The 14641-nt window shown below is 43.3% G+C and overlaps 1 protein-coding gene across 1 annotated transcript in view; it reads left to right on the plus strand.

The window, feature by feature from the left end:
* Nucleotides 1-14641, plus strand: part of GTF3C2 (general transcription factor IIIC subunit 2) — a 720157-nt gene that overhangs the window by 628675 nt on the left and 76841 nt on the right. Inside the window, exon 18 of the mRNA XM_069236502.1 lies at nt 9217-9324. Within this exon, the coding sequence (XP_069092603.1) occupies nt 9217-9324 (108 nt within the window). The remainder of the gene's footprint in view (nt 1-9216; nt 9325-14641) is intronic.

Consider the following 14641-nt stretch of genomic DNA (forward strand, 5'->3'; position numbering starts at 1 on the left):
CACACAAAACATATATATATATATATATATACAGGGAGTGCAGAATTATTAGGCAAATGAGTATTTTGACCACATCATCCTCTTTATGCATGTTGTCTTACTCCAAGCTGTATAGGCTCGAAAGCCTACTACCAATTAAGCATATTAGGTGATGTGCATCTCTGTAATGAGAAGGGGTGTGGTCTAATGACATCAACACCCTATATCAGGTGTGCATAATTATTAGGCAACTTCCTTTCCTTTGGCAAAATGGGTCAAAAGAAGGACTTGACAGGCTCAGAAAAGTCAAAAATAGTGAGATATCTTGCAGAGGGATGCAGCACTCTTAAAATTGCAAAGCTTCTGAAGCGTGATCATCGAACAATCAAGCGTTTCATTCAAAATAGTCAACAGGGTCGCAAGAAGCGTGTGGAAAAACCAAGGCGCAAAATAACTGCCCATGAACTGAGAAAAGTCAAGCGTGCAGCTGCCACGATGCCACTTGCCACCAGTTTGGCCATATTTCAGAGCTGCAACATCACTGGAGTGCCCAAAAGCACAAGGTGTGCAATACTCAGAGACATGGCCAAGGTAAGAAAGGCTGAAAGACGACCACCACTGAACAAGACACACAAGCTGAAACGTCAAGACTGGGCCAAGAAATATCTCAAGACTGATTTTTCTAAGGTTTTATGGACTGATGAAATGAGAGCGAGTCTTGATGGGCCAGATGGATGGGCCCGTGGCTGGATTGGTAAAGGGCAGAGAGCTCCAGTCCGACTCAGACGCCAGCAAGGTGGAGGTGGAGTACTGGTTTGGGCTGGTATCATCAAAGATGAGCTTGTGGGGCCTTTTCGGGTTGAGGATGGAGTCAAGCTCAACTCCCAGTCCTACTGCCAGTTCCTGGAAGACACCTTCTTCAAGCAGTGGTACAGGAAGAAGTCTGCATCCTTCAAGAAAAACATGATTTTCATGCAGGACAATGCTCCATCACACGCGTCCAAGTACTCCACAGCGTGGCTGGCAAGAAAGGGTATAAAAGAAGGAAATCTAATGACATGGCCTCCTTGTTTACCTGATCTGAACCCCATTGAGAACCTGTGGTCCATCATCAAATGTGAGATTTACAAGGAGGGAAAACAGTACACCTCTCTGAACAGTGTCTGGGAGGCTGTGGTTGCTGCTGCACGCAATGTTGATGGTGAACAGATCAAAACACTGACAGAATCCATGGATGGCAGGCTTTTGAGTGTCCTTGCAAAGAAAGGTGGCTATATTGGTCACTGATTCGTTTTTGTTTTGTTTTTGAATGTCAGAAATGTATATTTGTGAATGTTGAGATGTTATATTGGTTTCACTGGTAATAATAAATAATTGAAATGGGTATATATATTTTTTTGTTAAGTTGCCTAATAATTATGCACAGTAATAGTCACCTGCACACACAGATATCCCCCTAACATAGCTAAAACTAAAAACAAACTAAAAACTACTTCCAAAAATATTCAGCTTTGATATTAATGAGTTTTTTGGGTTCATTGAGAACATGGTTGTTGTTCAATAATAAAATTAATCCTCAAAAATACAACTTGCCTAATAATTCTGCACTCCCTGTATATATACACACACACACATATATACATACACATATATATACATGTTCGATGGCATGTGTAGCTGCAGATACACATGCTATGCATATCTCTTCCGACTTCTAGTGTTACAGTTGTTTTTCTTCTAAGAAGCCTTTTCTGAGTCACGGGATGGAGTGACTGCTCCTCTCGGTTACAGTGCGCATGGGCATCGACTCTATAGTTAGATCTTTTTCTTTCCGCTGTTGGGTTCGGACGTGTTTCTGCTCGCTCTGAGATTTTGAATCGGAAATCCCCAGTAAACCTGTTTATTCGTCAGTATTGTTTCGATCGCGTTTCCCATCTAGCATTGAACCTATAGTACTGTCGGAACCTTCATATCGCCCTGCGAAGCCTGTCGATCGTTTTGAGAGATCGCAGAGCCCGAAGACTAGAAATGGCATCAAAAAGCACCAAACATCTCAACGTCATGGAAGAAGAGCAGGCGCATACAGCAGTCTCCATCCGAGACACTGACTCCGACCGAGAATCGGAAGATGATAGACCCATCACAGCTTGCCAGTATGTGAGTACGTCTGCCCCTACACCCTTACATAAAAAACATCCGAAGGCTTTGGGTACACCACTGCCGGAAGGCCATGGTTCGGCCCGAAAAAAGACTGTTGGAGTCCAACCTTGGCGGTCTGCACTGAAAAAGGCCACGCCTCCATCCACATCGGAGTCGAGTAAATCGGTTAAAGCTTCCACCTCAGACTCCAGTAAACTACCTCATTCCTCGGAGTCGAAAATTCAACACACTGTTTCTGAACCAAAACAATCAACTATTTTTTCAGGACCGAAAAAGATCCAAACTTCGGAGCCGAAAAAATCCTCATACACAGAGGAACAGGGACTTTTGAGAAAATTAAAGCAAATCTCAAAGCCCATGCAGGAATCTCACAAAGCTTCTGAAGAAGAGACTGAGATTGAGCCAATATTAGAAGTTATGGATGAAAGACAATCGAGAATCCATATACATAAGGAGACTGGATGAATCATCACTGCACCTCCTTTAAAGACTAAAAGAAAGCTAGCTTTTCAAGAGGAGTTAGACTCTGCTCAACCACCAGCAGAGGTCCAGAAACAAAAGGAGAAACCAGCACCTCTCCCTACTTCTCCTCACTCTCCACAACTTTCTTTTTCACCTCACAATAGTCCAGCACCATTGCCTTCTCCAACACACTCATTGTATTCACATGGAGGTATACTAGACCCATGGGATCTCTATGACCCTGATCCCATTCCAGACAATTAACCAGACCTTTACCCATCTAAACCTTCTCCTCCAGAAGACACTACTGCCTACTCCCAAGTAGTCTCTACGGCAGCAGCTTATCATGGAGTGCTTATGCATTCTGAACCCCCGGAGGAAGACTTTCTATTTAACACACTGTCTTCCACTCACTCCAGGTACCAGTGTCTTCCAATGTTGCCTGGAATGGTTAAACATGCTGAGGACATTTTTAATGAGCCTGTCAAAGCTAAAGTCATCACCCCTAGAATTGACAAAAAAATATAAGCCTGCCCCTACGGACCAAGACTATATCACACATCAAGTTCCTCCCGACTCAATGGTAGTCAGCGCAGCTAGGAAAAGAGCAAACAGCCAGTCATCAGGAGACGCACCTCCACCTGATAAAGAAAGTTGGAAATTTGATGCAGCTGGCAAAAGAGTCGCCACACAAGTGGCTAACCAATGGAGAATTACCAATTCTCAGGCACTTCTAGTCAGACATGACAGGGCCCATTGGGACGAGATGCAAGATCTTATACAGCACCACCCAAAGGAGCATCAAAAGAGAGCACAACAGGTTGTAGAGGAGGAACAGGCTATAAGCAATAACCAGATATGGTCTGCCCTCGATGCTGCTGGCAATAGTTAATATTCCTTTTGACAAGAAACCATCAATTCGGCCCAGAAGTAGACACCACTATTCAGAAACTGAGAAAGGACTCAGATACTGCGAAAGCAATGGGGGCATTATATACCACACCATATAGAGGCCCCTTCCACAGACCCCTGTTTAGAGTACGTTTTAAGCCACAGTCCTCTGATGCTTCTACCTCCCTGACAAAGCAGGGACAACAAACCCAATATCAAAGAGGGGGATTTAGATGGTCCTATAGAGGACAATATTTCAGGAACAGAGGCAAGTTCCAAACCACAAAGCAAGCCACTACTCCACCTAAGCAGTGACTTCCTTCCCACCCCTCCACTCTTCTCCTGTGGGGGAAGACTACAGCAATTCCACTCTCATTGGCAAAATATCACCACAGACAATTGGGTATTATCAATTATCTGCAATGGCTATTGCCTAGAATTAATCTCCACCACTCCAAACATTCCACCACGATACCACAAATTGTTCCCAGAAAACAACGTTCTGTTGCAACAAGAGGTACAATCTCTATTATTAAAACAAGCAATAGAATTGGTTCCACATTCTCAACAAGGAACAGGTGTATACTCGCTATACTTCCTCATGCCCAAAAAAGACAGCACCCTCAGGCCCATCTTAGACCTCAGGCCTCTCAATCTATACATTCTGTCAAGAGCATTTTCACATGGTAACTCTGCAGGATGTCATTCCACTACTACAAAAACAAGATTACATGTCTGCTTTAGATCTCAAAGATGCGTATTGCCACATACCCATCCATCCAGCTCACAGAAAATACCTCAGGTTCGTTATAGCAGGAACACATTACCAGCACTACATGCCACGAACAGATGTACACTGGGTAAGTGACATTTTCCATATATATATATATATATATATATATATATATATATATATATGTGTGTGTGTGTGTGTGTGCCGCGTTACTTCCTAGGAAATGCCATAGTACTCTGTGACATTTTAAAATGTATATAGAAACTTATAAATAATTTTCCCTACCTAGAACCAACATGGCATTCTTCAACTGATGTAATGGCAATCATTAGCCAATCACAAAATTCCTTGTCATCTCTATGCACTGCAGTACTTTCTCAAAATACTGTGAAATTTGGTGGAAATACCACGGCCTGAGATATCAGTAAGTTTAAATGCCATATAACTTGAAAAATACTTTATAGTTACCTGTACTAAGAAAAAGGATCATCTACATACCATAATCTATAATCCTACCAAATGTAATGGAAATCCTACTTGCGGTTAGGGGACTACATGCAAGTATAAAGTGTATGGAAAATGCATTTTTCTTTGCGCCCCTTTGACAAATCATGGCGAAATTTTGCATCATCCACCAGTGTGGAAAAAGCTATAGGTCTGCAAACTGCAAAGTTTTGTGGTGATTCGTCAAACGGGTGCAAAGCTATTAACGTTCATAAATCAAGGGAATTGCTCTCTAGCGCCGCTCTGTAGTTGTGTGTGTGTGTGTGTATATATATATATATATATATATATATTATACAAATGCATACATAGTCACTTTAAAAAGCCAAAGGTTACAGGGAAGCTATAGTTAGGCTCGCATTTTATATGTACAAAACCATAGAAATTCCCCAGTTAGTTATTTCAAGAAACTATAACTCACGCCCTGCTATGCAGTTTTTTGTCAAAAATGTTACTGCAAATATTACAGCGATATTATCAATAATGTTATCAAAGATGTCATGAGTGCCGTAATTTGTGGGGTGATTAGCAGTGCATGGTGAGGGCTCGAGTTATCGTTACTTAAGGGCACGAGTTATGGTTACTTGAGATGACTATAACTGGTGAATTGCTCTGGTTTTGTACATTTAAAATGTGAACCTAACTATAACTTCCCTGTAACCTTAGGTTTTTTAAGTGAACTTCTATGTTTTTTTAAAATTCTATTTCCTAACTATAACGTCCCTGTAACCTTCGTTTTTTTGTTTTTTTTTTCAGTGAAGTGCTATGTTTTTTTTTTTAAACATATAGTAATTTTCATTACTACACGTTAATCCAACCACCCCCGCGCACAGCCGTGCGCGGCAGTGGTTGGCCACAGGGCCAACCCCCTATAAGCACCCAACCATGCACAGCCTTCGCTCGTGCGTAGCAGGGATTGCCCGCATGGCCTGTCCTGCAGCCAGACCTTGCAGCTAACCCCCCTAACCTCCCAACCCCACACTGCGCACAGCCATTTGGCCATGCACGGCTGGAGTTGACTGCAGCCTGTCTCTCTTGGTGTGAGTATTGGTGTAGGAGGGTGTATCTCAGGATGAGAGTAACTATGAAAGTGTTGTGGTGTGAGTGTGCATGCATCAGTGTCTTATTGGGTGCATCAGTGTCTACGCAGGTCTGTGAGTGGGTGCATCAGGGTATCAGTGGGTGGGTGTGTGAGAGTCTGAGTGGGTGTGTGAGTAGGTTCGTGAGTGTATGAGTGGGTCTGAGAGTGGCTGCGCAAGGGTCTGAGTGGATGTGTGAATGGGAGAAAGATTGAAAGAAAGAGAGTTAAAGGGAGAGAGATAGAGAGTTTTCTATGCTTTGATGGATGATATATTTAGAATGAGATATTTCTGCATAAATTGGAAAAAAATAAATTTGTCAATTAAAAAGAGTAAGATCACATCTCAGTATGAGCCTTAAACATTTCAATTTAAAAGAAGAAAAAATAAAGGAGGGAAATGACTAGGGATGCACCTGGACTCAAACCCTTATCGCTCAGTGAGAAGGTCTGTGACAATTGAGCTATTGAGATTTTTAAAAAATATTTGTTTTGGGCCCTTAATGGGCTATCTGGGACCGCAGGGGGAGAGCCTGAAGGCCTCCCCCGTGGTCCCTGATGATCTTTTTTTTTTTTTTTTTTTAATTATATGCCCTCTACGGGCTGTCTGGGCCACGGGGACCTCAAGGCCTCCTCCGTGGTGCCATTGATCCAGCAACCAAGGAGCTGCTTTAAGTAGCAGCTCCGTGGTTGCTGGAGGAAAGCTTTCATCATTGTTCCCTGCACACAGATATGAAAACTACGCTTTGTGACAGTGGGACCTGTTTGACAGTTCCCGCTGCCAGAAAGTGGAGTGTTTCCTGTGACTTGCCTGCAGCTGTCAAATCTGCAGGCAAGCCACAGCAAACAGCTATTTCCCACTGGTAGGCACCCTGGGACATAGCAGGAGCAGGCCCTGGGGGGTGGCGGTCCCCAGGGCCATCAGTGGCTCCTCGAGGGGGGTCGTGCTGCCCCACTCCAGCGTGATAGCCCCAGGGAGGTGGTGGTCTCCAGAGCTGCGGGGGAGGGGGGAATGGGCAGTAATATTGCCAAAAGCCCCGGGAGGTGGTGGTCCCTGGGGCTGCGGGGGAGGCAACACTGGTTCCCCAGTTGCAAAGTCTGCAGCTCTGGCAGTAGCGCCACATCCTCTCCCCTGAGTGTAACAAATAATGAAGCGTTCAGCAGGATAAAAAACATAAAGATAGCAAATAATTTTAAATTTCTTTGTCACTACTTGAAAACGCAGAAAATATGTCTTTGTTTTTTTTTTTTTTTTTTGGGGGGGGGGGGGGTAGCAACACTAGCCATAATTGATATGGGAATAACACCCTCTCATTTTTATAATTTCTTAAGGAAATGCTTTAGGTATTACAGATTTGGTTACATCAAGATGACATCAGGCATGCCACACTTTCGTAATAAATATACAATGTTAGCAATCTAATTGTGCATTAGGATGCATTGGGGAGGCAGAGGTTAAGGGGGCATGGACTCAGATAATTGAGGGCAGGGAGGAGGGGTGAAGAGGCAACAACTTGACCACACTGATTAGGCGGTAGGGGCAGTGGCAGCACAGTGGACCATGGAGGGCAGGGGAAAATGGGGCAAGTCAACAAACCAACAATGCAGGAAAGGCAAGAGAGGCTGTTGCAATATAACAGATCATTGAGAGCAGGCAAGTACAACCATACAAGCCAACCGACCCAATTCAGGCAGGAAACACCCGATGTTTTTAAGCCCAAAAGGGCTTTATTCTATCTGCCTCCTGCCTAAAATATTCTCTTTTTCAATGCGAGTCAATTGAAAAATCAATTCCTCAGCTTTTCTTTTTTAAAAATGTCCCGCTCACCAAGTTCAAAGTGTTGGCAATTATGGTACATTGGATCACGGAGGGCAGGAGGAATGGGGTAGGGACATAGTCAGATAACAGGGGCACCAAACTGACTTTACAGGACAGGCGTAAGGTGTTGCAGCAGCACTATACACCACACAGGGCATGCAGGATGGCAGTGCAACACAACAGACCATGGAAAAAGAGGCTGTGGCAATATAATAAACCCTTGAGGGCAGAAGGAAGAGGCAGTGGAAGTTCAGCCATACAAGCCAACAGACCTAATTTTTTCAGGCAGGAGACTCCCGATGTTTTTAAGCCCAAAAGGGCTTTATTCTATCTGCCTCCTGCCTAAAATATCCTCTTTTTCATTGTAAGTCAATGGAAAAATCAATTCCTCTATTTATTTATTTTCTTCAAAATCTCCCTCTTACCAAGTGCAAGTGCTCGCAAATATGATACACACATACCCGGCATCAGGTGTTGCCGCAGCACAATACACCCCACAGGGCAAGCGGGACAGCAGTGCAGCACAACTAACCACGGAAAGCAATAGGAATGGGACAAGGCCGTGCGCATGGACAGCAGAGGGGAAGAGGCAAGGGCAACAAGGTGACCATTCTGGACAGACTGGAGGGAACGTTACAGCGTAACGGTCTATGTCGGGCAGGAGGGAGAGGGCAGTGGCAGCACACCGGACCATGTAGGGCAGGAGGGAAGGGGCTGGTGCATGGACTCGGACCACAGAGGGTCAGGAGGAGGTGGATGGGGCAGCAAGCTAACTCTTCAGGGCAGGCGGGAAGGGCAGTGGTAGAACAACGGCCACAGAGGCCTGTCATGAGGGAGCAGGAGCCTGTACATGTGACAATGGATGGCAAGGAGGAGAGGGGGTAGGAGCAGCAGGCTAGGGTGGGGGCAGCTCAATGCCCTGCGTTCAGCCCTTCCCCACCATGCATTGAGATGGGCATCTTACTTAACATTAAACAAAAACCTAGAAATTCTCTGAAAAAACAAAGGTTACAAGGACGTTATATTTATGAAATAAAATTAAACAAATTTAGAAATTCACTAAAAAAAAATGTTACAGGGATGTTATAGCTAGATTCAGATTTTACACACACAACAACAACATAGAAATTAAGCAGTTATAGTTACCTTAGGACACAAGTGATAGTTACTTGAAATAACTCAATATTACACCTGAATTTCTAGGGTTTTATGTGTGTATTATCTGGACCTAAATATAAAGTCCCAGTAAACTTATTTTTTAGTGAATTTCTAGGGTTTTGTTTTCAATTCTTTTTCCTAACTATAACATCAGTATAACCTTTGTTTTTTTCAGTGACTATATATCAAATTATTATTCAGTACAGTGGATGGCTGGCAGCATGCCTCACTAATGCTTTTTTTGAGATGGAGTGAATTAAAGGTGTGTTCTTTTTTTTTTCTTTTTTTTTTTTTTTTACATAAAGTTGCCTTTTAAAATGTGTTCCAGTTCCACACCCCGCTCCTAAATGGAGATGTGCAAGTGCTGAAGAATTCTAAGAAGCTACTTGTAATCTAAGACTACGACAATCTTTTTCCATTTCTCTTTTGTAGACAACTTTCAAACAGTACCTCAACCGTGAGCCAATGAAACGAATGTGGCACTCTGAATCCAAAGGTGACCTAATCTTTGACCGCATGCTTCTGGAATCTGTCCATAAGGTAGGCGTTTTTGGTTGCCATATTTGAAGTCCATGGTGCATTACCAGTAAGTCTAATTGGATGTGTCAAGTATCTTTAAAATTGCTATCCTGAGATTGATTGACCGATTTCTGTCACCAACACAGTAAAATGGCATGAATACACTGTAATGCAGTATGGGATTTCCTTTTTAAATGTGTCTCTTTGGAAATCTTAATGTTAGTCATTCTCCCACTGTATTGTAATTGCTATAATGGACTTTAAAGTTGTGTTCAGTTAATCCAGCATTGCACGCTTTCTGTAGAGCTTGTGTTTGAAGTGGAACATTTATCAGAATATTGACAGGTTATAGTGGCTTTGCGAGAGTATGGAGCATTAGTGGTATGTGAGATGGTTTCCCTAAGTGGGTACTTAAGTGCATACTTAGTTCAATGGAACCACATCTAAACTAGTAGAATTTCTTTGGCGGTGTGATGTACGCTGAAGGGTATTGAAAACTTGAGCCTTAAAAATCAATTTGAGAGATCTGCATCTCTTTGTAACTGAAGTTGAGGGATTGTGGAAGCTAAAGGTTAAGAGCTTCTTTAACTTGTTAGCACTAGATGATGTTTCAAGCTGGCTAGAGAGAGGACGTACCACACAGGTTTGAGTCAAATTAAGTTTTAGGGTACCCAATGAGTCTCTCTGCACATAATAGTGCTTAAACAGACTGTCCGTGGACATGAAAGAAAGTGGAATAGGGTTGTCGGTCACCCTGTAGTTGTTCCCAGTGTTATTTCTTGAGATTACACCTGGTACTCCGCTTTCAGTTCCTCTCTTCCTTCCTCTTAAGCTGCTGTTACTACCCCTTCACTGCAGACTTTCTTGAAGTTAGTAAAATATGAGTGCTGTATTCCATGAGGGACTGGCCCCTAGCTCCTGCTGAAAGGATAGGTTGGCTGTCCAAGCCCGTTGGATGATGAGATCGGTGGAGTGAGTGGGAATCATGGAGCACTGCCAAGGTTCAGCTGTGATTGCGGACAGTGCAGCACAAGGCGTTGGGGATATGTAGTGAGGCAGATGAGCGAAGGAATGCAATCACTCCGCATAGGATATTGGGACATTCATGCTGCGACACGTAAGGCCCAGTGTCACCTGGAGTGAGCTCTCTTTCCTAATCTGCATTACTCCCTAAGGTACAGCATAGTCAACATCAAAAGTACAAAAGACTGTTCCTACACTTGCAGAGTGACCCCAGGCAGTTAAGATGGTCCTCTCACAGAGGACAGAGTGAGTGAAAAGAATGCTGAAGGACATTTTGGCCCAGATGTTAGCCATGGTGAGAGGTGAGTACGAGACCTTATCAATATGTTCCCGGTCAGATGAGTGCGTGCACTGGCAAGGGTTCTTAAGGCAGACTCATTGCGGCTGTGATCTGGATAGACCCATTGTGGGAGTGGTGCTGTTTAAAAAGAAGAGGCAATTGATAAGACGCATCTTACTCACAAGGTGTCGACTTCTGCTGATTCAGCAGAAATGGCGAAAGAACGTGAATAGCAGAATGTATCTTCGCGAGTCGCTCAGCTTATGCTAAACGGAGAAGATATTTATGATTAAACACAAATTGTGACTACATGGCGTTGCATTTTATGAGGAGACAAGCAAGTTTCGCCTTTTCAGAAGCAGCAAAAGAGAATAGTGGGTTGAGAACAGTGATGCTGCTACTCTGTTGCCTGGTTACCTTTTTTTTTTTTTGGAGCAGTTTACTAAGTTGCAGTTGATATGGATGAAGGGTCCATACGATTGACTCATGCCTTTAGCCTTTTCGTCCCCACACCTTGGTCACCACCTCGCTCCCTCAAGGCTAGACATTCTTGGGGATGTAATGTATGTGGAGTTGTAAGGAATGGACATTTGGTAAGAATGTATTTTGTTGGAGGTGAATGTTTAAGCATTGAAAATCTCAGTAATGCGTTGTCAAATCTATTTAACTGGTTTCCCCAATTGTTTATGTAAATTCTATCAGAAAAAGAATCATTTGACATGCTTTTTCTTATTTTGCTGTTGAGTGCCACCTTGAAAAGACTTAAAGGCTTGGTTAATATTACAATGACAATTTAGTGCATGTTTGGATTTATAAAAAATGTTTCGGTTCGTAGATTTATTTTTTAATGATATTTTTCTGCAAAGTTGGAAGAAATGATTATTGCAGGCTTTAGTGGGGCTGTACAAACCCCCGTTTGTCTTGGAAGTATTGTGTTGTCCTTATTTGAAGAAAAACTTGATCTGGCTGGTTACGTCACAGGTTTAGTCGGCAAACCTGTTAGGAGATGTCTATACATAATGGGAATGGGTTTTTCGGTTTGTGCAATTCATTATCCAGAAGTCCAGTAGAGACAGCCATATGAAAAATCTGAATGGTGAAGAGGCAAGTGGATCTATCTCATAAAGAGGTATGACTCTTTGTGACTTCAGAATAAACCCACATTTTCTTCTGTAGGTTATTTGTTCCTCCACTGGGTTTGGAAATTTTGAGTGGAGTTCTCGGTCATCGATCGAAAGCTGGAGGATTCAAACGGGGCATTAGTTACTGAAGATTACTGTCAAAATTAAACACAACACAGATTCTTTTGATCAGCAGAACAGCATCAAACATATCAGCATTTTGTAAACTGATAATTGATCATAGGAGGTCTCAGTTTAAAATTGAGTGAAACAAATAGTTAAACTTTGCACAAACTGCCATTGAAAATTAGCTTTAAAAAATGTTGCGCCGAGGTATTTAATCATTGCTTACTCTACTACTATCAGATCAAGGTTTGTGCTGACTGTCTGGCGTACAGAGCTAAAAAAAAAAAAATAATCTGTGACATAACATTGCCGCATCATGCCATGGTACAAGCGTAGCAGGATAGCGTATCATCTTTGGGCTTCCGTGGTGAAGAGAGCTTGGGTGGCAGTCTTATGTCGAGGAATCTACTTCAAGCTGTTTCGAAGTTCTCAAAAATCTCTCACAAAAAATGTTGTTGACAGTGCAGGATCACAAGACTACAATGCTTCAGGACGAAAAGCATTGGCAGTCGAGTGGATCACACTTCCAAGAGCAAAAGGGCAACTTTGACATTGAAATCATTGACAGTTGCAAGAAATATCCTATTGGGTGGAAAGGGAAGCTCACCAGTAAGGATAATCAAAAAAAAGTGTGAGTTGATTCCAGCAGGGTCTAGATAACCATAAAGACTAAAGGCAAGAATATCCTTTCTCAAGCAATGAAGAAGTCAATTCCTGTAGCCAGGGTTAAGAAATGCCAATAAAGCGCTAGAAATGGAAAGTTGCACAAGAGATCTTGAAGTAGAAATGGTGTCACACTTGCAAATGAAAACCAAGATTTTGAATGAAGCATTGCATTTTTTAAAATCACATCTTGGACATGCCATACAAGAAATAGATTACACCCTCCACACAAGACCTTGGTTGTTGATTTAAAATTGTATTAGCTCCTTTGATAAAAGCACCCCTTGAAGCTTTCCATAAGGCAGGTTTAAAATGTTTGACATTTAAAGCAGGGTTTTCAATAGCTGTTATATCTCTCTGTATTTTTGGCAAGCTCCAGACACTAGATGCCGATAGATTCCCCCTCACTTTCCTCTACCTCTGCTACTTTAGCTCCCCCTGACTACCTCTATCACCATCCTTCACCTCTGTCTTCACCCATATCTCTCCTTTCTTAACATCACCACTTGTACCCTCCCCAGTCTCTTCTCTACGGCGCCTTTACCTTTCTTTCAAGGCACTTCTGTCCAAACACTGTCTTGTTTATCACAACCTCACCTAAGCTTGTTTTCTCTATCACTCTTACATCTGCACTTCTCAACCCCTCTCTTTACCTGTACTGACAGATACTTCTAACCACAGATTCCTTACTGGTAGAATATTCCTAGACACCAGAAGGGATTCAAAATTTTCCCAACAGTGCCCCTTCTTGCCACCGGATGGCGCCATGCAGCGTCATGTTGACTTCGTCCCGTCCTGGAAGTGACGGAGAGGGGCCGCATGTAAGCACCACCCTTGTATGCCAACTTAATTTCCTTCTTTCCGTGCTTTCAAACATAGATATGGAGCTCATTGGTTTTCAACAGATTTTTCAAATTTGAATCTCACGTACAAAGTAACAATGTCCCCTCCTAAAACTACAGAGCTCAAATGTTGCAGTGACTGTCAGAAACAGATGTCAGTAATGAACCTGCATGTGGTGTGCCTTTGATGTCTGTGCTCAATTTCAAGTCATGTGATGAGTCTGCCCTCCTGCACCCAAATCCAGTCAGGTTCCTTGAAGCAAAGCTGTACATTGCAGAGCATCAAAAGAATTCACAGACCATGTTTAAGTCCCTCCCCTGCTCCAAATCGAGAGTGCAAACCCACTCATGCTTTCAAGGCCAGTCCTGTGACCGATCCTTTTCGTGGTGTAAATCATTTGGCTCCAAATCAACTTAAACACGACCAGTTTCGGATCAACCTGATTCTGAAAATATACAGCCACTATCGAAGAGCCATCCTGGGAGGCTCCATCACCTTTGAGTCCAATACAAACCAAACTTTACCTCCCGGAGAGTACAGTAAATTTGATGGGGATGATTCAACTCTGCATTATGTTGGTGAAAGTTTACATATGAACCACTAATATGGTGCTCTATCAACATATTTAGATGTTATCCACTGGGTTTTCAGGAGATGTGCAGGCATCCCTTGTGGATATGCCTTTTGATGGATCCCGCTTGTTTGGCGAAAAAGCGTACTGTGCCTTAAAACGTTTTTAGGAGAGCTGGGCCACAGTACTTTCTTTTGGCATCTTCACCACTCCAATTTTTGGCCTTTCCGTAACTGCGCAAGGGGGTTGGCATGCAGATAGCACCTGGCTCCTCCACTCCTGTTGCAGACACCCCAAGCCTTTTGTGGCCGGGGATCAGGCAGACGACGTACTGATCACCAAAAGCTCTGATCCTCCCAGTCCCCTGCGGCATCAGTGCCAAGCCACTTCGGCTGCGCATGCTTACCCTGTGGGAGGCAGGACCTAACACAGTCTCCCATAGTCGCAGATGGGTCCTCCAGGTCGTTCAGGGGGCTGTGCCCTTCCATTCTTTTCCGACCCACCACAGGTTCCTCCCACAGCAGAACGACTTTTAGAGGAGCATCTTTCCATCGTGCTGCAAGAGATGCGTGCTCTTGTTTCCAAAGGAGCCATAAAGAGGTTTCCGGTCTCGGAGATAGGGACTGGGTTGTTACTCCTGCAAAGGATGGAGGCCTCAGTCCTGTTTTAGATCTTTGCCCTCTAAATGGCTTCCTGTGGAAGTACAGATTC

The sequence above is a fragment of the Pleurodeles waltl genome, chromosome 5 (genome assembly GCF_031143425.1).
Source record: "Pleurodeles waltl isolate 20211129_DDA chromosome 5, aPleWal1.hap1.20221129, whole genome shotgun sequence".
Taxonomy (NCBI): domain Eukaryota; kingdom Metazoa; phylum Chordata; class Amphibia; order Caudata; family Salamandridae; genus Pleurodeles; species Pleurodeles waltl.